Source organism: Buteo buteo, chromosome 12, assembly GCF_964188355.1.
Source record: "Buteo buteo chromosome 12, bButBut1.hap1.1, whole genome shotgun sequence".
Taxonomy (NCBI): domain Eukaryota; kingdom Metazoa; phylum Chordata; class Aves; order Accipitriformes; family Accipitridae; genus Buteo; species Buteo buteo.
This window is the reverse complement of record NC_134182.1, coordinates 781,712-805,001: the sequence shown is the minus strand read 5'-3', so window position 1 is coordinate 805,001 and position 23,290 is coordinate 781,712. Positions and strand designations below refer to the sequence as shown.

At 54.2% G+C, this 23,290-nt stretch overlaps 2 protein-coding genes across 2 annotated transcripts; one reads left to right on the top strand and one right to left on the bottom strand.

Annotated features, from left to right (window-relative positions):
* The first annotated feature begins 476 nt into the window (after nucleotides 1–476).
* LOC142037536 (maestro heat-like repeat-containing protein family member 2B) lies at nucleotides 477–14,914 on the top strand. The gene is made up of 26 exons (XM_075041996.1): nucleotides 477–3,060; nucleotides 3,309–3,448; nucleotides 3,792–3,914; nucleotides 4,447–4,612; nucleotides 5,078–5,176; nucleotides 5,725–5,876; nucleotides 6,152–6,274; nucleotides 6,930–6,997; nucleotides 7,241–7,376; nucleotides 7,484–7,579; nucleotides 7,808–7,912; nucleotides 8,118–8,241; nucleotides 8,698–8,807; nucleotides 9,247–9,399; nucleotides 10,068–10,222; nucleotides 10,472–10,634; nucleotides 10,899–11,092; nucleotides 11,458–11,595; nucleotides 11,752–11,863; nucleotides 12,066–12,212; nucleotides 12,691–12,873; nucleotides 13,427–13,579; nucleotides 13,758–13,880; nucleotides 14,141–14,243; nucleotides 14,352–14,425; nucleotides 14,565–14,914. The coding sequence occupies exons 1-25, from the start codon at nucleotides 2,799–2,801 to the stop codon at nucleotides 14,408–14,410; spliced, it is 3,387 nt and encodes a 1,128-aa protein (XP_074898097.1). The 5' UTR covers nucleotides 477–2,798; the 3' UTR covers nucleotides 14,411–14,425; nucleotides 14,565–14,914.
* A 992-nt stretch (nucleotides 14,915–15,906) lies between these two features.
* LOC142037535 (uncharacterized) lies at nucleotides 15,907–22,845 on the bottom strand. The gene is made up of 7 exons (XM_075041995.1): nucleotides 22,709–22,845; nucleotides 20,834–20,911; nucleotides 20,381–20,677; nucleotides 19,602–19,901; nucleotides 19,171–19,272; nucleotides 18,406–18,880; nucleotides 15,907–16,085 (listed from the first exon to the last, which is right to left on the bottom strand). The coding sequence occupies exons 1-6, from the start codon at nucleotides 22,803–22,805 to the stop codon at nucleotides 18,804–18,806; spliced, it is 951 nt and encodes a 316-aa protein (XP_074898096.1). The 5' UTR covers nucleotides 22,806–22,845; the 3' UTR covers nucleotides 15,907–16,085; nucleotides 18,406–18,803.
* Between the last annotated feature and the right edge of the window lie 445 nt (nucleotides 22,846–23,290).

Here is a 23,290-nt window from a genome sequence, read left to right as displayed (position 1 = left end):
GGTCAGTTCATCACCCGTTGTCTCTGCCGCTCCTTCCTCCTCAGGGGGAGGACTCCTCACTCTTCCCCTGCTCTAGCATGGGGTCCCTCCCACGGGAGACAGTCCTTCACGAACTTCTCCAACGTGAGTCCTTCCCACAGGCTGCAGTTCTTCACGAACTGCTCCAGCGTGGGTCCTTCCCGTGGGCTGCAGTCCTTCAGGCACAGCCTGCTCCAGTGCGGGCTTTCCCATGGAGTCATGGCCACCTTTGGCACATCCAACTGCTTCACCAGTAAGATTTGCCCTCAGGCCTCCTAGCAGAGTCTTGTAGGAGTGAAGTAGTGGAAGATAGAATTAGGGACCACTCAAGTCCATTAGACAATTAAGTCAATAGTACCAGATGGGATGCAAAGGGCTGGCAGATGCCATGAGGCCACTCTTCATCATCCTTAAAAAGTCATGGCGATCGGGGATGCTCCCAGTGACTGGAAAAAGGCAGACAGTATATCTATTGTCAAGAAGGACAATCCAGGAAACAAGAGGCCGGCAGCCTCACTTCAGTCCTTGGGAAAGATCTGGAACTGCGTATTGGCTGACGACACTATAAAATTCGTGGTTCGTCAAGAAGTTATTGAGAATTAATTTAGAAAGTTGTGGATTGCTCCAGGAGGAAGGGAAGAGAAAGTTCTCTCAGTTTGGGACCCAGAAGCAGTCATGGTGATTCCAGAAGCGGTTTGTGGTGAGACCCTAGTCTCAGAATGGAAGATTTCCGCTCCAAATGTCATCCTTCTGAGACCTAGTGACTGGAGGAAGGAAGAATTTTTGCATGGGACGAGGTTGCTCTGTCAGGGCTATGGAATTGCCAGCTTTGGAAAGGACAAAATCAGTAACAACTGGAGTGAATTTTATAGGGGCATTCCCTACAAGAAGCTCATTAGTGCCTTACCATTAAGAGCGAACGTCTGCCCCAAGAGGGAGTTTCTAGCACGGGGTAGACAGGAAATTCAAGTTAAGATCTACCAGCATTGTCCAAGCTGAGGGTAAGTTGCTCCCATATTAGTGGGTATTGCCCTGCAGGTCAGGCAGCCGGGATCAAAAGACTTAATCAACAGTGTGTTCTACTGGCTGAAGAATCTCGAAAGAAGGACTGGCAAGATTCTAACAAGCCACTCTGAAGATATCACCAAAATGATCCTTCAGGGATCCCCGCGCAGAGGACTGAAGCACCCAGCATCGTGTCCAAGCCCATGCTGGTGGGACTGGGGGATGCCTGCCCAGCAGGCTGGGTTCCTGAGTCCCGGGATACTGCAAGCCTCAGGGATCACGGTCCCAAGGCACATAGCTACGCGCAAAGCGGGGTTCCCCAGCCTGTTGTAGCAGTGGGGCTCAGGAACGCTCCCACAAAACACTGTGCCCACCACTGGCGTACCGGCAGGGCACTTAGGCTATCGAAAATGCCACCTCCCTTGGCAAGGAAGTTAAGATTACGGTTAAGGGGTTAAGAACAAGTTTACAGTTTGGGTTAGGGTCATTAGGGTTACAGTTTGGGTTAGGATTAGTGTAAGGGTTAGGTTGCAATTAGGGTTAAGGGTTAGTGTTGTGGTTAGGGCGCTATTAGCATTAGGGTTTGGTTAAGGGCCTTAGGGCTATGGCTGTTAGAATTAGCGTTAGGGCTAGGGGTTAGACTGAGGTCTGCAACCTCGGGGGCTGTGACGTGAGTGAGGCACACGGGTGATCTGGTTATAGGGGGAAAAATACCGACCAGAAGAAGGTGTTTGCTGAAATACTGGCAGGGACAATGCCTGCCAGCCTGGGAACCATGATCCTGTGAACACAAGTGGGGACGAGAAGCATCCTTGAGAAGCATGGCTGGTATCTCTGAAGTGCAGCTCAGCACCAAGAAACCAAAGGCATCCTGAGATACTATCAATAAGCACAAAACCAAGGAACCATGAGGGTAACTTTATAATCTGAAAAGGTGAAAAATAGTCTGGAAAAGGGGGAAAAACATCCTGAGATAAAACCAGTGCTTGCAACTTGATTTTGCTCAAGTATTGCTGGGTTTCTCCCGATCAAGGCATTCCAATGATATCAGCGCTCTGCTCAGCTTTAGGAAAGGCTTCCTTAGTTTTGCAGAAGTCCGGGCATAGCAGAATTACCAAACCCAGCTCGGCTCACGACAGCCAACGGTCCTTGCTGCCTAAGCCCTTCTCTCCATGCCCAGGCCTGTGCGGGTAAAGGCAATGACATGCTGGCTGCTCTAATGTGCTGGGGTTGGAAACATGCACGTTAGCAGTGGCACTGGCAAGGTCGTGACCAATATATCCTTCTGTTTTGGCGTTTTTGCCAGCTTCAAATTGGCATTCTGTTCTAGACTGTCCTCGTTCTGTTCTAGACAGGGGAGAGTGGCGCTCGATGTTCTCTCTGCTGATCAGCTTTGTCTCAGCCTACCGTTTTCTATCTTAATATAGAGGGAAAAGATACCTTTAGGGAGAGATGGATGGAGTCATTTGCCTGGACCAAAATTACATAGGTGATTATCAGCGGAAAGGTCTCTGTAGGGAAAAGGAGGAGGTCTCCCGCAGATAACACAGAAGAACAGCAGCTCCTGGAGCGAACCCAGCCGCTATCAGAAAGGAAAAAGCAGGGATTTAAAGTATTGATGAGTAACCACAACTCCAGCTAAACTCAGTGGCAGCTACTCTTTCCCCCGAGCCCACAAAGGGCTGCAGTGACACGGGGCCAGGGGCGATGCTGCGGGGCCCTGCAGCGCAGGGTTTCCCCGTTCCCTACGGCTTGAATTTGCCTGTAGCCCGCAAATGGTTTTTAGCAATAGCTTTCTCGAAAGGCCCGTCCTCGCCCCGGGTCCGTGCTGCTCCCCCCCGGCAGGGACCCAAGGTGAAGTGTTCTGTGACATCATCGCGTTCCGTGATGATGTCACAATGTTCGGTTCTGATGTTCCGGCCCCAGCGTCCCTCCCTGGGCCAGTTGCTCCCAGCTTTCACAGGAGGAAGACCTGGAGAGACCAGTCTGTCCATCCAGGGAATCCTACTGCGATGAGGATGCTGAGAGTGCTTGAAGGTGAGGGGCTGGCAGGGGGCTAAAGCGCGCTGGAGGCAGGACCCATCGCGGTCGTCTGCGGTGGACCGAGTCCCCTCGAGGTTTGAGCATCTCCAAGGACGGAGAGCCCACCGGTGGCCTCGCTGGCCTCTCGTGACTCTTACTGCCAAACGTCCGCCCTGGATGTTTAATGGGGATTGACCTCCAGCTTGTCTCCATCCATGCCGTGGCTGGGCCCCTCCGAAAGCTGTTGGATTCTTCCCTTCCAGGTTGCTGCCCATGCATAGGTCGCCCATCAAGACCTACGCGTCCCGGGGGCAGAAGCAGGGGGACGGGTTCCATCCCTGCGGCTGACCCCGCCATTGCTGCCGTCGCGACTTTTCTGTTGGAGCGTCTACAAGACAACAAGGTGAGACGGGGGCATCCCACTGTACTGCCAGAGGGTTGAGGGCTTCCCCCCTCCACCCCTGCCTTCCCTGCCCATGTCCCGCATCCGAACGTTCCCTCTGGCGCCGGGCTGTGTCCATAGGAGTGGTGGGTTTGGGGAGGACCTCGGGTGGGTGGCTGGTGCTCGGACACCGTCTGCAGGGCGGCTGCTCCCTCCGCTCCTTTCTGTCGCAGACACGAGCTGGGGGCACGAGGCGATGGTGCCGTTCGCAGGCTCTCCGGAGAGCAAGGGCTGGCAGCTCGCAGCTCCCCGGGAACGAGGGCAAAATGAGTCTTAATTTCTCCCTTCCGCGGTCTGTCCTCAGGGTGACCGGGTGCAGAATTACCGCCAGTTGGAGAGCACCTTGCAGGGAAGTGACAGCCGTTTGCCGAGCGGTCTCTTGAACCGCCTGATAGCTGAAGCCTCTGGTGATATAAAAGCCGCCCAGGTGAGCTTGTTCTCTTTGAAGACGGAGGTTCCCCAATGCCCCCGTGAGAGCTCCTTCTCCTGGGGAGCCCTCCCCGTAGAGGAGAGACCGTATCCAGCTCCGCGCTGGGGTGCGTATAGAGCCAGCGAGCCCCTCTGTGCGAGGCGACTGATGAGCCGAGCTTGGAGGATGGAGCTGGGACACACACAGGCTCCCAATTCCAGCTGCTGGCAAGTCTTGGCTTAGGGAGAGGCTCTGGGGACTCGTTCCTGTGGGGCGTTTGGTGAGGGGCTGTCGAGAGCTCCGAAGAGGGGCGGACGTGGTCTGCCTGGGGAGAGTTGGGTTCGAGTCTCTGTTGCCCGTCCGGCTCGCCTTCCCCGGGACACAAAAAGCGGCAGATGCCTGGTCTGGGGCGCAGACGTCCCCATGGGGTCTTGCTGGGGAGACGGGACTGTCTCTCGGCTGGCCCTGAGGTCGTTGCTGGCCGGTTTATCCCCGTCCGAGCGCCTCAGCCTTTTTCCCGCGGAGCGTTTCACCTCTGGTGCTTTTTCAGGGTGTGACCGTCGACGTGAGGACAGCCGCTAGTGACGTCCTGGTGGCGCTGGCTGGCTCCCACTTCCTTTTCGTGATGTCTGAGTTCCAGGGACACCTGAAAGCCATGGGGCGAACCCCTGCGGAATTTGTCTTTGTCACCCTGGGCAAACTGGCCAGCAGCTACGGTATGGAACCCCGGCCTCCTGCTTTGAGTGATGGTCCGTGATAACCGGGAGAGGGGATCCTTCCCCTCCCAGATGCTCCGTCCCGAACTGGAGGGCTATGGGCTTGCGGTGCCTCCTTGCCAGGCTCCATTGCCAGGGCTGGGGCTGAGCGGGAGCTCTGCCTCACAGCCTCAATCGTGGTGCTCTGAGGGCAGGAACGCGTCGGGGACCAAACCTTCAGGGGCTCTGCCCCACACCATCCTCCCCACGCCTGCCAAAGCCCTTCCCTGCTCCCTCTCAGGAAAGCAGGAGCCCTCCCCATCGTCGGGGGCCTCCCCATCCCTCAGATATCACTCATGTCCCCCCCATCCCAACACTCCTGGCCCTTCTGCTGGGCAGTGCCGTTGAGGGCTGGACCCCAGGGCCCCCCCACGGCTCCGGCTGACTGCGCCCACGCTCTATCCCTCTGCCCTGCCCTCTCCGCAGCCCTGCGATGCATCCCTTTCGCCGGAATGATGCTGTTCGCCCTCCAAGCCATCCTGAGCCGAGTGGGGAGCGGACGGGTCCGGCGTGCCGTCTGCGGTGGTGAGTGTCGGACCCTCAGCCGTGGCCCTGAGGGCAGGGGAAGGGTACGGGCTGGCTCGCTCCGATCTCGGCGCGGACACAGCGGGTCCGAGCCCGGTCTCGCTATTTCGGCAATGCCAAACCGCCGTGAGCGTGTAGGAACGGCGGGTGAGGCGTCAGAGGTTTCTGGTGGGCAGGACGTGGAGACGCTGGGTACCTGCACAGAGGAACTCAGCAGAGTTCAACAGCTCAACAGAGGGTGCCTTTGGGCTGCCTGGTCCTGAGCCTTTCGACCGGCTTCACGTGCCTGTGCTGAAGGGCAAATATTTGGGCAGGGGAGGGCGAGGGATGCGGCGGGTATAGGCTGGAGGGGAACAGGCACATGAGGAGGAGAAGAGAAAGAGCGCAGACACCTCGAGCGCAGGGTTTGTGCCCCTGAATCCAGATGTGGCCTCAAGCCAAAAGCTGGCAAGCTGGGGGCTGTGCTGAAAGCAGGCTTGGGTGAGAGTGCGAGGTACCCTTCCCGCCGCAGGCACCCACGTGCCCCTTTTTCCCTTCTTTTGGTGCAGTTCTGGAGCAATGGTCGAAAGCGGTGAAGACTTACTTTTGGTCCTGGGACAAATGCCCCTTCCCTCGCGTCGAGGAAGTGCAGCTCTGCAACCACATTTACCCCCTCTATTCCTACGTGGTGCAAAACTGGCTGGGCTGCAAGAAGAAAGAGGTGAGGGCAGCTGCCTTTCCAGCCCAGGGACTGAGAAACCCCCCCCCAGGCCAGGAGTCTGCCAGTACCATGCCCAACGTACTATTTGGTACTATTTGGCTGACAAGAAGCAGCCAAATCCTGGGACCTTTTAGCAGCGGGGCGTTGGGTGCCCGCATGGGGAATTGCTTTTTGTCCTCCGGAGCGAGCCCTTCTTCTGCGGGGTACCTCTCTCTGGGCCGGGGAGGACTCGTGGGCAGGGGTTGCAGATCTTCAGCCCTCCCTTCTCTCTCCAGGACAGGCAAGCTGTCCTCAAGGCGGTGGCTGCCATGATGGGCGTCCTCCTGCGCGAGGAGCAGCACCGGGAATACGCCTGGGATCAGGTCCTCCTGCACCAAGGCATTTTCTGGGAGGCCAAGGTCAGGCGTGGCCGTGGGGTCTGTGCAAGTACCACAAGGTGTCGGGGGGCTGCTGGGTGCCAGAGGAGCTAGGGAGCCTTTACTGAAGGAACACGGAGAGTAGAGGAGCCCTGAGGCTTCTTTCAGGCGAGAGAAGAGCAACCCAGGAGGGAGCCAAGAGTCACTGGGGCTTATCTCCTGGGGAGGGGATGCTCTGCCATCTGCCTGGGGCTCTGGTGTGCCTGAGGAGCTCTGCCCTGGTGCCCAGGGCCATGTCCAGCCCCGTCAGTCACGGGGAGAGGTCCCACGGGTGGGAAGCCACGGCAGGTGATGAGGGCAGTTCTGGATTTCCCCAAGGAGCTGCTCAGCGCCAGCAGCCGTTCAGCATGGGATGTGGTGGGGCACGTCCCTGGCAAGTTCAACCCCATCTTGGGCAAAACCGCCTTGCAAAGCGAGGGTGCCGGTAGGAACAGGGCATTCTGCGTCGTTCGATGCTCAAGAGCGATCGCCAAAACGCAGGCAGCATGGGCTGGCGGGTCTGGCTAGAAGAGCTTCTTGTACCAGCCCCGCCAGTAGAAGCGTGCAAGCGTTTCTACGCAGGTCTGGCAGCAGAGCCTGTCCCCCACAAAAAGCCTGTCCCCACCGCCCACTTTGTGAGTGTCTCTCGAACTTGCAGGACTCGACAACGGAGGAGCCCGGGGACTCCGTGGTGTCCCGAGCGTTTCTCAGTCTGGTGCAGTTGAGGTAAGGTCCACGGCCCAGACCCTCGGACTCACTCCATTTCCCCACCTGGAGCCCTGTGGCCTTAAGCGTAGTTCTGGGGGTAGCAGGATCTGTGGGGTGGGGACGGCGTTTCCCATTTCTGATGTCTCTCCATGAGGACAAACCCAGTTGTCATTTGAGCCGCTCTGGAGAGAGCTAGTGTTGTTTTTCTCTTCTAGTGAGTCCCCATGTTGTTCTTCTCTTCCTTTTTTTTTCTCTGGCCAGGATGCTGAAGCCATCTTTGAGCAAGGAGAAAAGTTGCATCCTGCTGGCTGAGTGCTGCTGCACTATCTTGTCCTTTCCTTCCAAGAAGATGATGAAAAAGAGAGGGAAGACAGCGAGTCAAACTCAGAAGATACAGGTACCCGCCATCCTGGCGCTGCCCACCTCTTGGCCAGGATCGCCCCTCAGCGTGCCCTGGCAGCCTCCCATGATGCCAAACCTCAGTCCTCCTCTTCTTGCTTTCAGACCCTGCACTTGCTGTGCTTGGAAGGTCTGGGCCGGATTTTAGCAGTCCTTCTCGAGGCGGAGGTGACCTCTACCTCCTTCGAGGATGTGGTCCATGTGAGCAGCCATGGGGTGATGGGGAAAGAGTCGCTCCGAAGCTGGGGCGGAGATTTGGGGGGGCTTAGAGAGCGGGGCTGCGAAGGCAGCACTGCCAGTGCTCGGTGGGTCTGGGGGCCGCGCCGAGCCGCAGGGCAGGCTCTCGGGGAAGGGTCCAGAGGAGGGAGACGGAGGGACGTCGGGGAGAGAAAGATGCCCGTCGTGAGACAGGATAACCCCCTGCGCCAGGTCCTGCAGCGCTGGCTCACCTCGGCCAAAGCGTGGGAGCGGGAGAGGGCCTTGCAGGTCTGCGCCCAGCTGCTGGCTGATTGCGAGGAGCGATTCGAGGTCACGGTGAGTAGGGAGCTCCTGTGTGCCCCATGCCTCTCCCAGAAGAGAGCCCTGCTTGGCTGGGCGCTGGGTTTCAGGTCCTGCGGAGTGTCAGGGCAGCACCTCTGCCCTCTCCTCTGCCCGATCCCTGCTCCGGGCAGCATGGCCGGGAGAGGCGAGCGGGCACCGGGTCTCCCTGTGACCCTTTTGCCACGTCTTGCCCCTGCAGGGAACACGCGCTTGTAAGAAATTTGGCTTCTTGGTGGCGCTGCTGGGACCTCTGACTACCGAATCCCTGGCCACGTCCCGCCGCTGGGCAGGGGTCTGCCTGGGTCACCTTCTGCAAATGCAAGGTGAGGACAGAGGGGGCTTGCCAGGCTTGGTCAGGAAAATCTGCCCAGGACCAGAGGGGAAATCAGTTAGCTGCCCAGAGTTTTGGAGCAGGGACTTCAGCTGCTGGCCCAGAGCGTGAGGTTGGGGAGGGGGTTCTGGTTAAACCCCTCTCCAGCCAGCCAAGAAATGCTCTCCACAAGGGAGGAAGGTTGTAGACGGGCTGTTCTGTGGCCCTACCAAATCACTGTCCCCGCAAAGAAACTGGTTAGAAGTGAGTTCTTGCCTGCGCTTCAGGGAGCAGCATCCCTCCGTGCTGAGGACGTTTCCTCCCTCCCAGAGCCATCCCCGTCACATCCCGCTGTGCCGAACTCCTGCCCTTTGCTGCCCCAACCCCAGGCCCTCCTTTTTCCATAGCTGGGGCTGAAGGTTGGGTTCCTGTAAACGTGACTCTCCTTTTTACCTGGTGCTTCTCCCAGCCAAGATCAGCAAGTCGGCACTCGAGGCGGCTGACATTGCGTTCCTGCAGAAAGGGCTGGACACCACCGACGACGTGCCTCTGATGGAGACCTCTTACGAAATAGCAAAGGTAACTGGCCCCGGTACGGGGCTTGGGGACTGGGCTCCTGCACATCCCCCTGCTCCCTCCAGGCTCCCATGCCATTTCCAGAGGGAGCTGCCATGCCGGCACCTCCGTTGTTGGCAAGTGGCAGGAGGCTCCGAGACGTGCCTGGCCTTTAGGCACGCTGTCAAAGGAGGGGATGCCACGTCGTGTTTGTGTGTTTGTGTGTGTGTGTGTGCACGAGAGAGTGCTGTTGTCGGAAGACGAGCTTTGCAGATAAGCGAACGTGAGGGGAGGCACTTCTAAATCTCTTGGCTCCATAAAACATAAATGGCAGGAGTGTACTGTGATTGCCCCTTCCATGACAGGCGACCCGCTGAACTTAAGAGTCCCTTCAAGGCTCCTTCCCATTCTGCAGAGACGCAGAGTTGTGACCGGGTCTTTCCTCTTTCTGATTTCACTCCAGACTGTCTGCAAGTATTTCCCCCCAGCTCAGGCCACAGACTTCATGAGCACCATCACGGAAAGCCTGAAGTGCACCAGAGACGAGTATGCATGGGCTGCTGAGGTGTGGATGATTACCTTTCTGGAAAAATGTGGACAGCAAATATCTCAGGAGGTAAGAGGGACATTTTTTGCGGCTTGGCTTTGACTTTTCTCTGTTGGCTGTTGCTCTACACTTTGCGCAGCTGACACAAGCTAAAGAAACACAGCCTGTGTGCCGAGACGAAGGGTATCACCGGTCCGAGCTGCGTGTTAGCACCTCCTGCCACATTCTGCTCTGCGGAGCGGGGGGGCATGGGCACGGGCAGTCCAAAGTCTCCTGGGGGAGCAGGTCCTTGCCATGAGACAGTTACCTCTGGGATGCACCGACCTTCGCGTTCCTGTCCTTTCACTCTGAGGCTTCTTTATGGGCTCGGAGCGTGGTTTTGGTTTTGATCTTGCATTGCCACAGCCGGGTGGTCAGGGTTATCCAGGCCGTTCAGGGAGAAACTTGTCCATCTCTTGGGTGTACGCAAAGTGCTCAGCCCCTGGCACCGCTGGGTCCAGGCAAGTGCAGCAACCGAGGGCACGTGCGTGTTTGCGTGCCAAGGGCACGCTCGCCCCAACCCGTGAGCCAGGACTTGGGCAGAGCGGCACGGTGAAGTTTAGGAAGTTTAGGACTAGACCCTGACAGCGTGTCAAGGGAGCAGGCGTTGCTCGTGAACCAATTGACCGTGTTTGTGTTCTGTAGAAGTACGGGGAAAGGAAGCGTTGTGGCATTCTTTCTCGTCGTCTTCCTTTCAGGTGCCAGAAGTCCTGCACGTCCTTTACAGCCGCATGCAGACCGCGAAAAAGGACACCCACAGGCACCTCCTGCTCGAGGCAGTGTATCTCCTGGCCTGCTTTCACCACGAGCCTGTGGTCGACAGCCTTCTCCAGAAACCTCTGCCCATGGACAGGTCCGTGCACTCCCATCTTGCCCCTCTGGGATTAAAGGTGGCTTGCCTGTGTTAAGAGGAATCCAAAGAAGAACAAGGTCGCTCGTCTCCCAAAAGATCTGAGCATTGCAAAGCCATGTGCTCCCATCTCCGGAAAAAAAACCAGGCATCATAAGCCCCACTGCTGACAAGGAGAGAGTTTGGGCTCTGGTGAGGGCACCGCAGGTACCAAGGGCATGAGCTCAAGGGTGAATGTCTCTTGCCCTGCAGGGACACGAAGGAGCTGTGGAGGATCCTGGGGAGAAGCAGCCTTGGGGTTCAGGTGCTGAAGTACTTAACACAGAAGTTGGAGGCAGCGGTAGAGAACAGCCCTGGGCCCCGCTCCTCCGCTCACGAACCGGACCACAGCCAGGCTGCTCTGGAGCTCCTCATGGTATGCTCGATGGCAGAGGCGTTCCTGCAGCTTCGTGTCTGCTTTCCAGCAAACGCCTGGGGAGACTGCACAGGGGTAACGTGCTGGCGCATCTCAGCATTAGTGCTGTGAGGGGCCGGGACACATTTTTCTGGTCCTGGACCGTAAGGCTGTCCCTGGCATGAGACGTGCAGGCAGCAAAAGCTCCCCAAGGGAGGCAGCGGGACTGCACTGGTGGGCAAAGCCCTTGTTTAATGAGTGTTTCTTGGCCGAATTTCCCTGCAGCTCCCCTGTGCCATCTCTGAGGTGGTGTGCGTGCTGCCAGCCAAGGAAAGGATCCAGTGCCTGCTTCCCTATCTCCTTCCTGCCCTCCTGGGTGGCATCAGTAAGGAGCTGGGCAGGGTGATGCTGCTTGCCCCTCTCACATACCAGAGAGGGCTCTTCTTCAGCGCATCAGGGAGGGAGGACAAGCCACGCAGGTAAGGAGCAGGAGGGGCAGGGAAGTTGGGGAGCTTTACTTCCCCTGCTCCTGGTCCTCAAGGGTTGGGGGAAACTGGGGCCGTCTCTGGCCTGCAAGTCATGCTTCATAAAATGCTGGTAAGAAGAGTCCTTAGGGAGCACCTTGGGCATCTGGCATCGAGGGAGCACGGGGACCCTGGGTTTCCTCCTGCTGTCAGTGGCCTGAGGCATGGCAAAGGATGAAAATGTCCATTTTCATGGACGCGGAGTTTGGGATGAGTGAACCAACACCTCCCGAGGCAGTGGAGCCTTTTAGCTCTGCTACAGACAAATCTTCCCTGGACGTGCTGCGACCTGAGATGTCTTTGGTCTTTCTTTTTCCCAGCCCTTACTGTGAGGCTCTAAATCTGGTGCTGGGCAGATGCATGGAGAAGAGATGGCTGCAGCTGCTAGGGAAGCAGGGAGTGTGGGCATCCCTCATAAAGCGACGGGCTCACGCTGATGCCGTGTGTCTCCTGACGAGGTGAGGTCCTCTTCTTGCGTCTCACCTTCTTGTGGGTGGCTGTGCCCGGGGAAATGGCTGCCAGGACCATTCCCATGTGTGCAGGGAGCCGGGGAAGTTTGGGGTCGTGGCCGGTGTCCTTGATGTGTGACCGTGAGTTGCCTTCTCTGTGCGCAGTGTCCTGCTTCACAACCAGCTGGTCACAAGGGGTGTGATATGGGCCCTCTCCCAGTGGCTGAACTCCCCCTGGGAAAACCTGCAGCTCACAGCGACAGCTTTCTTTGCTGAGGTGAGGCAACAGGAGGGGAAGGAAGGGTGCAGAGGGCTTCTCTTAGAAAACTGCTGCTTGGGATGCCTCTTTCTGAAGGAAGAAGGTGCCAGAAGAGAGCGTCACCATCCAAGGGATCCAACGGATCCTCGTTTCTACGAAGCCCGTTCGCGTGGTGTGCCTCGACTTAGGTGGCGCTCACAGGCATATTGCTTTATTGCAGCTGATGAAGGATCCGCCAGAGATGGAGAAGTCGTCCCTGGAAAGGGTCCTAGTCATCTTGGTGGAGAAGTCCCAGCATGGAACCAGCGCCGTGCGGCAGATGGCAGTGAGATGCCTGGCCAACGCCGTCACAGGAGCACCCGAGGAGGTGAGACCAACTTTTCCCCTTTGTGGCTGCAGCCCCTCGCTGGCAAGAGCCTGGTGAAGAGCGGCAAGGGGCTTCGGCAGCTTGGACAGGCTGGTAAAGGCAAACGGGGCTCTTTCCTGAGACCACACTCCTTCGCCTGATGTCAACAGGGTGGCAAAGGGGAAACCTGGTGCCAAACAAATGGCCTTACCCTTCCCGTGGGCGATGTCTGCACAGCACCCTGCATCGGGATTGGAGGTGCATTCGGTGCTGCAAAAGTCAGGGTTCCCAGCATCTGAAGGGACTATCTATATTAGTCTGTCTTTCTAGCACTAGCTCTGATAAATAGCACGTTAAGAGGTAGTTCACAGAGTCTGAGTGCCTTTATAAGGCGATCATGACGGGACAGCACCTCCCGGTGCAAAACATCAGCCACGGTAAAGAGAAGCTATTCGGGTCAGGACTAGCAAGAAGCTTGTGGGTGTCTTTGGCTTTGCAGGTGCAGAAGCACAAGGCGGCCATCCTGGAGGTGCTGCAGAGGGGCCTGGAGAACACCGAGTGTCCTGTGGTGGCTGCCGAGAGCATGCTGGCACTGGCGGAGGTGGTGAGGAAGCTGAAGGCAGAGGGCTTGGGGTCTGCCTTCAAAGACATTGCCAGGTCCACCAAGCAGTTCTTTGAGGCGGTGAGTGAAATAACTTTCTTCTGCTTGTCTGGGAGGTAGTGGGGTGGGCTGGGATCTCCCCATGCTGCGGGGAGGGTCTCTGCTGGCGAAACGTCTGCTTTGAGCCTTTTTCCCCCACTGTTCTGTGGGTAGGGTGGGTTGTCCTGTGAAGTGCCCGTGTTTCCCCCAGGACAACAGGTCTCTCGCGTGCCCCTGCGGTTTCTGGGGCTTTAGAAAGCTCCCCTGCCAGAAAGGATGCTCAGGTGCCCTGAGACTCCCCGTAGATTGGGAGTCACGCTTGGACTCACAACCTATGTGGCAGGGAAGGAATCTGGATGAGGCAACCTTCTTTCCAAACCTGGGTTCCAAAATATAGTTTTCCAGAGAACACTGACTTACTGATCAGTGATTCTTGGTTCGATTCTTTACATACTGGCTTCTTGAGGGTGGGAATGAGCGGACGACAGCTATTTCTTGGGCTGCCATCCTCCACGGGCAGCGCGCGGTTGTTGATGTGGGTCTGGTAGGAGGTGCCCTCGTTACCCAGCTGACAGATGGGGTCTGTGAATTGCAGGAGCCAGATGTCCTTCGCTACGCAGCCTTCAGCCTCTACACTGTCCTGGCCATTTCCGCCTCCAGGAAAAGGTCCTTCTTCGTCAGAGAAGTGTGGGAAACCTGGTTCAGCCTTCTCTTGCACCTCCGGGATCCCAACCCTGACGTTTCCAATGTAAGAGCCCCCAGATCTTATTTGCAAAACTGTCGAAAGCTGCCTGGAGACTGCGCCTGGGGCAGCCCCCTCTGCTAGGGAGAGCTCAGCAGAGCTCGGCTGGATGAGCTTCCTGGGAAGGACCCCGGCCACTCCAACAGGGGAGGAATGACGTGGCACGATTCTCTTTTTTTTTCAGGTGTGCAGGACCACCCTCTACGTCTGCGCTCCGTTCCTGGTGCTGGAGCAGGTGCAGAAGACCATCATCACCTCCATCGGGCTGAGCGCAGCCCAGCTGCAGTACAAGATTGGCCATTGCCTGGTGAGTGAGCTGCGTCCCGGGGGCGAGACGTCGCAGCCGCAGGGCTGTTCCCCCGAACCGAGAAGGGACCGTGGGGCGACATGCCACGGGTGGGCAGGATGGGATCCGGGCAGGATGGGAGCCGGGCAGCTGGTGCTGAGACACGGCCTGCCCTCCCGGCTACCCGCTCGCTCTTTCTCCTTCCCCTCGTGGCTGACCGTGGGTCAGCGGAGCGGCCTTTTTGGCCAGCGAAGAAATCGTGCCTCTTTGCTTCCCCCAAGGTCAGAGAAGCCCCTGCTCTGTTGGAGAGGCTCCACGGCATGGCCAGGAGCCGCCGCCTGGAGAACGGCCAAGCGCTGCACCCTGCCGCCAGCGCGGTCCTAGGTGAGGGTCAGGGCTGGAGCCCGAAGCCGCGCTCCCCACGGAGACAGCCGCAGGGGACTGCGCTTTCCCCGTCCGCTCTGACGTTTGCCTCTTTGTCCCATGCCTTAGGAGACATCCTGGAAAGAACAAGAAGCCTTGGCAGCTATTGGCAGCAGCGGCGGGAATGAGGCTCCTCTCTTCGGGTAGGTTTGAGCGGAGCTGAGCTCCGGCTCTGCAGGTCAGGGAGGAGGTGAGAGGCTTGGCAGCCAAAAGCCTGGCTTGGAGCAGAAGGGGAGCACGCAGCAAGGCCAGCTCCTCATCACCCCTCCTGTCTCTCTGCAGCTTTCCATCGCCTGCGGCCAGGGGCAGACAGCATCTTCCGCGACTGTGGACCACGATGGGCACGGGGTTCTGGTGGCAATAAATTTCCTTTCATCATCACTCCGATGGAGAGTTGATCTTTCCTTCCTAGAGACGGGGGGGCCGGGACAGGACCATGCACCCACAGGAGCTGACTGACGTGACCATGAGGCTGCCCTCAATGATCTTGGAAATGTTGCGGCAATTGGGAAAGGTTCCCGAAAACTGGGAGAAAGCAAATGGGGTTCCTGTCTTCAGGAAGGGACAGAAAGGAGATCCTGGTCATCCTTGCTTTGGTCCTTTGGAATAGGATGGAGCAGAACATGCTGGCAACAGGGGAGACCAAAGGATGTTGTTTACTTTGGGTTTAGTTAGCATTTTGACACCATCTCCCATTAACGCCCTCGCTGACGAGGTGACAAAGACTGAGTCCAGTAAGAGGCTGCAGAGGTGACCCAAAACAGTTCTCATGCCTGCCCAGGGGGCTGCAATTTCTGGGACAAAACCCCAGGAGAGGATTGCCTGCTAGCCATGCGCCAAGTGTGGGCGCCGGCGCTGATGCAATGTCCACTCCTCACGAGGGATGCGGACAATGTGGCAGAGCGTGCCTTCAGCTAGTTGGCAGGTGACAGGGTCTGCAGCGTCCTGTACTCCTTGACCAGCTACTTTCAGATGCTCTGCATGAGGAGGGTTTAAGGTTTTAATACTCAATTTATTTATTTGAGGATATTGGATGTTACGGGGGATTTTTATTTAGAGAAGTGATACATACTTAATATACTGAGATCGCAATATAGTGAAATGACAACAGAAGGAGAATGGAGCAATCGTATTATACAGCTGCATCAGAAGGCAAATATGATTCCCATTACCTATCATCTCTCCACGCTTAGCGCCGGGATGCTGGGTGTCCCCATTTTCCTGCCAGGAGTACATGGGTTGAAGCCAGCTAAAGGCCATTTCTCTCTTCAAAGTACGTTTTTCTGGGTGTACTGTAACATTTTCTGGTACTGTAAAATACTGTCTTCCAAAGAGAAATTTAAAATCTTCAGGTTTTTTTTTTTAATGCACATGGGATCTGCTTAAAAACCCCAACAAACTAAACCAAATGTAAGGCGGGGCAGGGTCAGCGCCACAAAAAATGTGTTCTACGAATGATAATGTCCTGGTAGAGTAAATTTGAGGAGACTAGGAGACTCCGCATCCCCTTTCCGTCCAGTTATTGGTGATCTAGCGCGCCGCGGGGGTCCCAGCCCCACGCACTTCTTCTGTCAGCTCCTGGGCACGTGCGATGTGAAAACCTGCAACCCCCCAAAGCGTATTTCCTTCTTCTTGCAGCTCTTTTTGTTTAATCTGATGTAGGATGACGAGCTCATCACTTTGTATTTCTGTTTCAGACCACAGCTTTTCCTGCTGGTTTTCACACAGGAAGGGCTCATGCATTTGCAGCCTTGAGTAAGCAGTGAAATTCTCAATGTCTGATGCACAAATAACCAGAAAATTCTGAAAAAAAACCAAACCCAAACAAAAAAAACAAACAGAAGAAATCTCATAAATTCTCTGTAGCAGAGAAAAGAAAAAGATGTTTCTTTTTGCATGGACATAGCAGGTTGCAGGGACACCGTGGGGCAAACAAGGTAGGGGGAAGATTTCTCAGCCCGAGGTATAGACCAAGAGCTGTTAAAGAATTCTTAGTCATGGATTTCTCTAGGTTTGCTTTATTAACAACTCAGAGTTGGGCCACCACTGCAGTGAATGGCAACCCACAGTCATCCCCTTTACCTTGAAGTCTCATACCTACACAATTCTGAGAAAACCTCTCTGGCTCTTTCATTAACTATTTTTCTTTGTAAGCTCTACATATTTTAATCACTCCCCAGCTAAGCACCTGTACCTTGCTGATTTTTCATCTTTTGTTTGGTCTGTCTCTACTGATTAGCTTGACTGGGGTTTAATCCGGTCCTGGATTGGGGTTATACAGGGGGGCAGGCTGAGAACGCTGTTCATGAGCAGCTCTGTTGCCATTAATAACCTTAACTTATTCTATATTAATTTCTAACAGTCTTATAGTCCTAAATTTTCTCAAATCTTCTACAGAGCACCCGGAGCCCCAGGATTGCTGGAAGATGTTGGGCATGTTTCCAAGTTACCAACACAGGGAAGAGACTGGTTTCTCCAGGGACAACTGCCCAGGTAGGGATGGGGATGCCTGCTAAGATCTAACGGTTCATTTTAGAGTAGCAGGGCCCAAGTTGGTCCAGCCCACCCCTCCTTAAATCGCCAAGTGCTGCCTCATGTCCTTCAGCCCTTGCCTAGTTCCTCTCTGTGCTGCGGTTTTGCTGACTCCTCCTCTGTTAAGGGTTTTCTGTTGAATTATGCTGAAGGGAAGTCACACCCCATGGTTTGAGCAATTGCCAGACAGAGAGCAACTGGGGGTCAACCTACAGAGGAGACGGGCGCGGGTCCTTGCAAAGATCCCGGGAGAGAAGATGCGAGTCCTTGGAGCGCAGTGGAGATGGGACCTGGGGAAAGTAGGATCCTTGTGAGGTGGGAAGAGGAGCTGCAGTGCAATGGAAGGGCATGCGGGGCAGCTGGGAGGGTTTGGAGGGCACTGGGAAGGAGTGGAAGAAAGCAGAGGATCTTGGGCAGGGACATCTTTCACTGGATAAGTTTGCTCAAAGCCCAGCCAACCTGACCTTGAACATTTCCAATGATGGGTCATCTGCAGCTTCTCTGGGCAACTGTTCCAGTATCTTACCAGCCTCGTTGTAAAAATGTCCCCATTATTGTCTTGGTTTCAGCTGGGATAGAGTTAATTTTCTTTCTAGTAGCTGGTATAGTGTTATGTTTTGGGTTCAGTATGAGAAGAAGGTTGATAACACACTGATGTTTTCAGTTGTTGCTCAGTAGTGTTTAGACTAAGTCAAGGACTTTTCAGTTTCTCATGCCCAGCCAGCAAGAAGGCTGGAGGGGCACAAGAATTTGGGAGGGGACACTGCCAGGACAGCTGACCCAAAGTGGCTGAAGGGGTATTCCATACTGTATGATGTCATGCCTAGTATATAAACTGGGGGGAGTTGGCCTGGGGGGGGGTCGCTGCTCGGGAACTAACTGGGCATTGGTTGGCAAGCGGTGAGCAATTGCATTGTGCATCATTTGTTTTGTATATTCTAATCCTTTTATTATTATCATTTTATTATTGTTGGTTTTATCATTATTAGCTTCTTCCTTTCTGTTCTATTAAACTGTTCTTATCTCAACCCATGAGTTTTACTTTTTTTCTGATTCTCTCCACCATCCCACTTGCGGGGGGGCAGGGGAGTGAGTGAGTGGCTGCCTGGTGCTTAGTTGCTGGCTGGGGTTAAACCATGACACTTATGTCCAACCTAAATCTCCTCTCATATTCTAGCCCCACAGCTCCCGTATATCACACATACAGCCCTCAAAAATGCAATATCCCTTCTTCACAGACCCCTTAAACCCACAATGCCCCCATCAGCCATCCCCACCAACACCATATCCCTACAAAGCCCCATGAGCTCCTCTCGCTGTCCTTGATATACCCGCGCTGTCCCCCCGCACTCCTGCAGTGCCCGGCAAATCCCCACTTTTCCCCAGATTGCCCCATTTTCTCATTGCCTCCATCTCAGGCCCACAGAGATCCCAGAAATCTGAGCTTCTCCCCACAATCCCCTGCCTTCTCTGCGGTGGGTCTCCCAGCATCCACTGCACCCCTGGATGCCACTGCCCTAACATCAAGGACAGGGACAACCCCAGGTGAGGAAAGAGGGTGACAGCAGTGGCTGTTGGGTTGATGACTCACCAAAGGACCTGTTCTGCTTTGGGGGCTCTCTTTCCACCTTCTTTCTTCTCATCCTTCTCTCTGCCTCCATTCCTTCTCCAACCTCTTTCAGATGCAACAAAGAACCAGGTGGGATTACTGGTGAGATGGAGCAGAGGCGCGCACACACAAGGCACAAACACAAGCACACACTTTGGGAAGGAGTGTGGGAACATGCATCTTTCCATGAAACCCAGAAGACCCAAACACAACATCCAGCTTTATTTGAACGGACCTGAGGCAGGTTGGAAGGCACGAGGGTCTGCGCAGAGGAACGGAGCAGCCAAAGCAATGCCGGTTGAACACGCACCATTTCTGCCTCTTGGGGACTCCGAGGCAGACAACGAGGAATCAGGCATGGCCTGAGAGAATAGATTGCCTTAGCTAATGGAGAAAACCTTTACGGGATAGTTCTTCTCATTCCTCTCGTTAGTCCCTCTGAATCCCTCTTCCAGATCTGCAAAAGAGAGAAGCAGCAGCATTGGAAATGGCTTCTCTTCAGTCTTGGACCTCAATATGCAGATAAATTTGGGGATCAAAAGAGAGAGGTGGGTAAGGAGCAATCCTGTTCAAATTCTCTATACAGAACAACCTCCCAAAATAGCTTTGAACAAAATGTTTGGTTCCTTTGTTTTTTCTTTGGAAAGGACAGTGGAATAACAGTCAAACCCAGTCATTTTCTGGCAAAGAAAATGAAGTCCCAGGATTCTAAGAATTCGTGTGGCCTAATGGAAGTGAAATATTTACCTCTTCTCTTCATCAGGCAGTGGGAGAAGAAAAAGATGAGGCCATTGATGGTAAAGAATGAACCCCCAACAATGATGTCTCGAATCCAGCTGATTTTATGGCCTGGGAAGGAATCAATGGTGACTTTACCATGGTGCAACCTTCCCCCCACACAAAAAAAGCCAGACGAGGTGATGAGACAGTTTTCTCAATGAGACCTTTTTTCTCCAGTATCCCTCCTCATTTTTGTCCATAAAAACATGGGCAGGTATGGAATGAACTCATATAATGATGGATAGAGAGTCTGAGGCAGAGAGTTGAAAGGTCACAGGACAGGAAGGGATAGAGATGAGACTCATGGATGAGTTCATAGGCAAGCAAACGGGTAATGAATTAAATAATGATGGGTTAGTGGTTACTTGATGCTCTAGTGAGGAAGGGTTTGAACTCACTTTTTACATAGATAATGACTCTGGGGCTCCTTTCTGAGTGAACGCGACGTGTAGCCTTATTTACAATATAGGCACAACTGTAAGACCCAGAGTTGTTCTCTCCCTTGATCATGAGGCTGAAGCTGTGATTCTTCCCGTTCGATACGAGGACGGAGACTGCAAGTCCAGAGTCTGCATAGTACTGGACTTCTTTAACATCATCTGAAGATGAGGGGAAGGAGCAGAACAGGTTGACGTGGTTCCCAGGTCTATAGACCTGCTGCTGAGGATCCAGGGATAAAGTTGGGGCCGTGGGAGCAGCTGGGGAAGAAACAAACAATAAAAAACCCAAGCAATAGGCTATCTGTTGACGTCAGGGCCTGTGCGCAAACCCCGTGATCTTTCCCAATGTCTCGATGTGGGAAAAAAGACCCATGGTTCTCAGAGATAAAAACTCAAAGAAGCTTAAGCAGTTTCTTTGTTTTCACTGAAATGCAGAAAATAAGTATTTTTACGTGTCCCAAGTAGGGAGGCATGTAATACACCCCAAGCCCTAACGAAAGCCTTGGGGAAGCTTACTGCTGTACGACCTCTTGGAGGTGACACAGCTGTTTGGCCAACTTATTCCTGCTTTCTCAGAGAAATCCAGGAGCACAAAAGGAGCTTGTGAGAGGCCAGAGCAACTTCATTTGTGCATTGGCAACCAAATGATAGGGCCATCGGACAAGATGATGCTCTAAAGGGAGGTGTGCAGTGTCTGGGCCGATGGTACCCAAGCCATATAGACAAGACCAACCTACCCTGAACCGTAAGTGAAAGAGGAAGGCTCCTGTTGGAAGGAATTTCTTGTCCGGACTCCTTCAGAAAGTACATGCACGTGTACTCCCCAGAAGATGCTTTCGTAGCTGTAAGGTGGAGCCAGGCAGTTGTGAGGGAGTAAGGTGTTTGCAGGTCGATTTGCTCCCCAGTTTGATTGAAGAAACGAAATCCACCTATTTTCCTCATTGTCCGGGCAGAACATATCATAGTGACACTTTCCCCTTCATAATAGACATCATGCCTGGGGTCCGCGGAGAGTATAGGGACTGGCAGAGGCTCTGAGGATGAAAGAAAGGATTTGGAGGATGGGAGGGAACTTTCAGAGAGGAAAAGGAAAGTGAGACACCCCTTTTCCCTCCATTTTACAAAACATGGCTCAGCCTCGCCTCATTGACAGCTGGAGAGCATCTTGTGAGAGGTCAAGCTGCACTTACCTGCAAAGGACACAGCCAACGGTAGCAGCTGGAGGAAAGCTGCCAGAAAGTTGCATTGAGACGACAAGAGAGAGGAGACTGCAGAAAAGAGAGAAAAGCAGTCACTTACACAGCCACTGCCCTATGAAGTCCTGCCCCTCTTGGCCATCAGTCAAGAGCGGCATCCTCTCCTCAACATTATAGATTTATAGAGGTCATAGTTCCTTTCTGTGCCACCATGGCATGGAAAACCTAGACCAATGACAGAGAAAACCCGTGAAACAATTTCACATGCCAATGAGGTCACCCATCAAAAAAAGTATCTAGAAAACTCAACATGTCCCTGAACTTATCTTTTAGCTACTTGCAACATATGTTGCATGAGATTATTTCTTCTGTTAGAAGCGGTTTGGTGACCGCCAACCAATTGATTGATATCAGCCCTAAGAAATGGTATCTTGAAACTGAAAGAAATGGGGCTGCTGGAGTCCTCACAGGGTTAGGAAGGACAGGAGAGAATTAGGAAGGACAGGAGATCTGATGGGTCCTAGCAGGGGAGAAAGGCGGCATTGAGCCAGGGTGCAGAGCAGGATGAGCTCAAGGTCAACTTACATCAAATACCAGGCTGCAGGAAGGAATCTGTGGGGTTTCTGGCCAGCTCCGAGGTGGGGGTTGTTGCTTGGATTAGAGATGAGGAGGGCCTGGGGAGCTGTGGTGGGCTGGCCCTGGCTGGCAGACCAGCCCCACACAGCCACGCGCTCCCCCACCACAACAGGACAGGAATAAAGAATAGGAAGAGCAAAAGTGAGAAAACTCATGGGTTAAGATAAAAAAAGTTAAATAAGTAATGGGAGGAGGAAGAGAAAAAAAACCCTAAATAAGTGATGCAAAGACAATCACTCACCACCTCCCAGAAGAGCAGGGATACCCAGCCAGACCCCAAGCAATGACTGCCTGTCCCAAACCCCCTTTCCCACCGTTGGTATTGATTAGCATGAGGTTATAGGGCATGGAATATCTCTTTGGTCAGTTGGGGTTGGCTGTTCTGCTCGTGTCTCCTCCCAGCTTCTTGCACACCCCCAACCTGCTCCTTGCAGGGCAGATTGGGAAACAGAGAAGGCCTTGACACCCTGCAAACGCGGTCAGTGATAGCCAAAGCTCTGGTGTGTTATCATCACTCTTCTAGGCACAAATCCAAAACGGCACCGTACGGGTGGCTGTGAAGAAAACTAACTCCATCCATCCAGACCCAGGCCAGGAACCCGGATCTTGGGTTCTCTCCCTGACCTGGGAGCTGTAACCCATCGCATCAACCCTGCACAGGAGATCGGTGTAGGACCTCACCCCCTCCACCCGAGAGGAAACAGAGCTGTCGCAAGTCTAATATTTAACCCTCCAGCCCATTACATGAGTGCCCACAATTCCCTGAATAGCATTTGGGGTCCAGCATAACTGGGTCAACCCACCAGAAAAATAAATTATTGAGGGCCTAACATTAGGAAAGGGAAAGGGAAAGGGAAAGGGAAAGGGAAAGGGAAAGGGAAAGGGAAAGGGAAAGGGAAAGGGAGAGGAGAGGAGAGGAGAGGAGAGGAGAGGAGAGGAGAGGAGAGGAGAGGAGAGGAGAGGAGAGGAGAGGAGAGGAGAGGAACGCCGTTACACGGAGGACTATGAAAGACAGGAAGGAAGATTGGATTGAAATCCCAAAAGGAGAGAGGGAGAAAGAAGAGATAACAGCAGCAACAAAAGAGACAACTCGAGAGGGGTATAAGGCAGAAGAAGGTTAGAGATGAAAGAAAGGAAAAGAAGGGAGAGGGGAAGAAATTAGAGAAAAGCAAAAAAGAGAACTAAACGTATGCATGGGGAGGGAGAAGGCAAAGCAGGGGTTGAGAGACTCACTGAGGGGTATCACGAGACAGTAGATAATCATGGCACCAGGGTCCAGGGTGTGCTCAGAGCTCTGTGCTGGCCTGTCCAGGAGAGGACCGTGCGGCATGGTGGGTCCGTCCTGCCTTCTTCATCTGTCTGACTTGAACTGGGTGGTCAGAGGGGCAGGGAGAGGAAGCGCTGCAGAAAGAAGTAGAAGCCACCAACCACAAAGAGGGAAACTACACCCTGGATATTGTGTGTCTGTCCTGGTTTCAGCTGGGATAGAGTTAATTTCCTTTCTAGTAGCTGCTATAGTGCTATGTTTTGGGTTCAGTAGGAGAAGAATGTTGATAACACACTGATGTTTTCAGATTTTGCTAAGGAGTGTTTAGACTAAGTCAAGGATTCTTCACCTTCTCATGCCCAGCCAGCGTGGAGGCTGGAGGGCACAAGAATTTGGGAGGGGACACAGCCAGGACAGCTGACCCAAACTGGCCAAAGAGGTATTCCATACCATGTGACATCATGCCCAATATATAAATTGGGGGGAGTGCGGGCCACCCAGGGACTAACTGGGCATCAGTTGGCAATTGCACTGTGCATCACTTGCAT

Excerpts from the sequence above, each read along its gene's own strand:
- LOC142037536 (XM_075041996.1), top strand. The coding sequence starts at position 2,799 with ATGGTTTTTAGCAATAGCTTTCTCGAAAGGCCCGTCCTCGCCCCGGGT. Across the intron at positions 8,242-8,697 it reads TCACCTTCTGCAAATGCAAG|CCAAGATCAGCAAGTCGGCA; the intron begins GTGAGGACAGAG and ends TGCTTCTCCCAG. Across the intron at positions 12,213-12,690 it reads TCACAGGAGCACCCGAGGAG|GTGCAGAAGCACAAGGCGGC; the intron begins GTGAGACCAACT and ends TTGGCTTTGCAG.
- LOC142037535 (XM_075041995.1), bottom strand. The coding sequence starts at position 22,805 with ATGCCGCACGGTCCTCTCCTGGACAGGCCAGCACAGAGCTCTGAGCAC. Across the intron at positions 20,912-22,708 it reads CTGTCTCGTGATACCCCTCA|TCTCCTCTCTCTTGTCGTCT; the intron begins GTGAGTCTCTCA and ends TCTTTTCTGCAG. Across the intron at positions 19,273-19,601 it reads AGTCATTATCTATGTAAAAA|GCCATAAAATCAGCTGGATT; the intron begins GTGAGTTCAAAC and ends ATTCCTTCCCAG.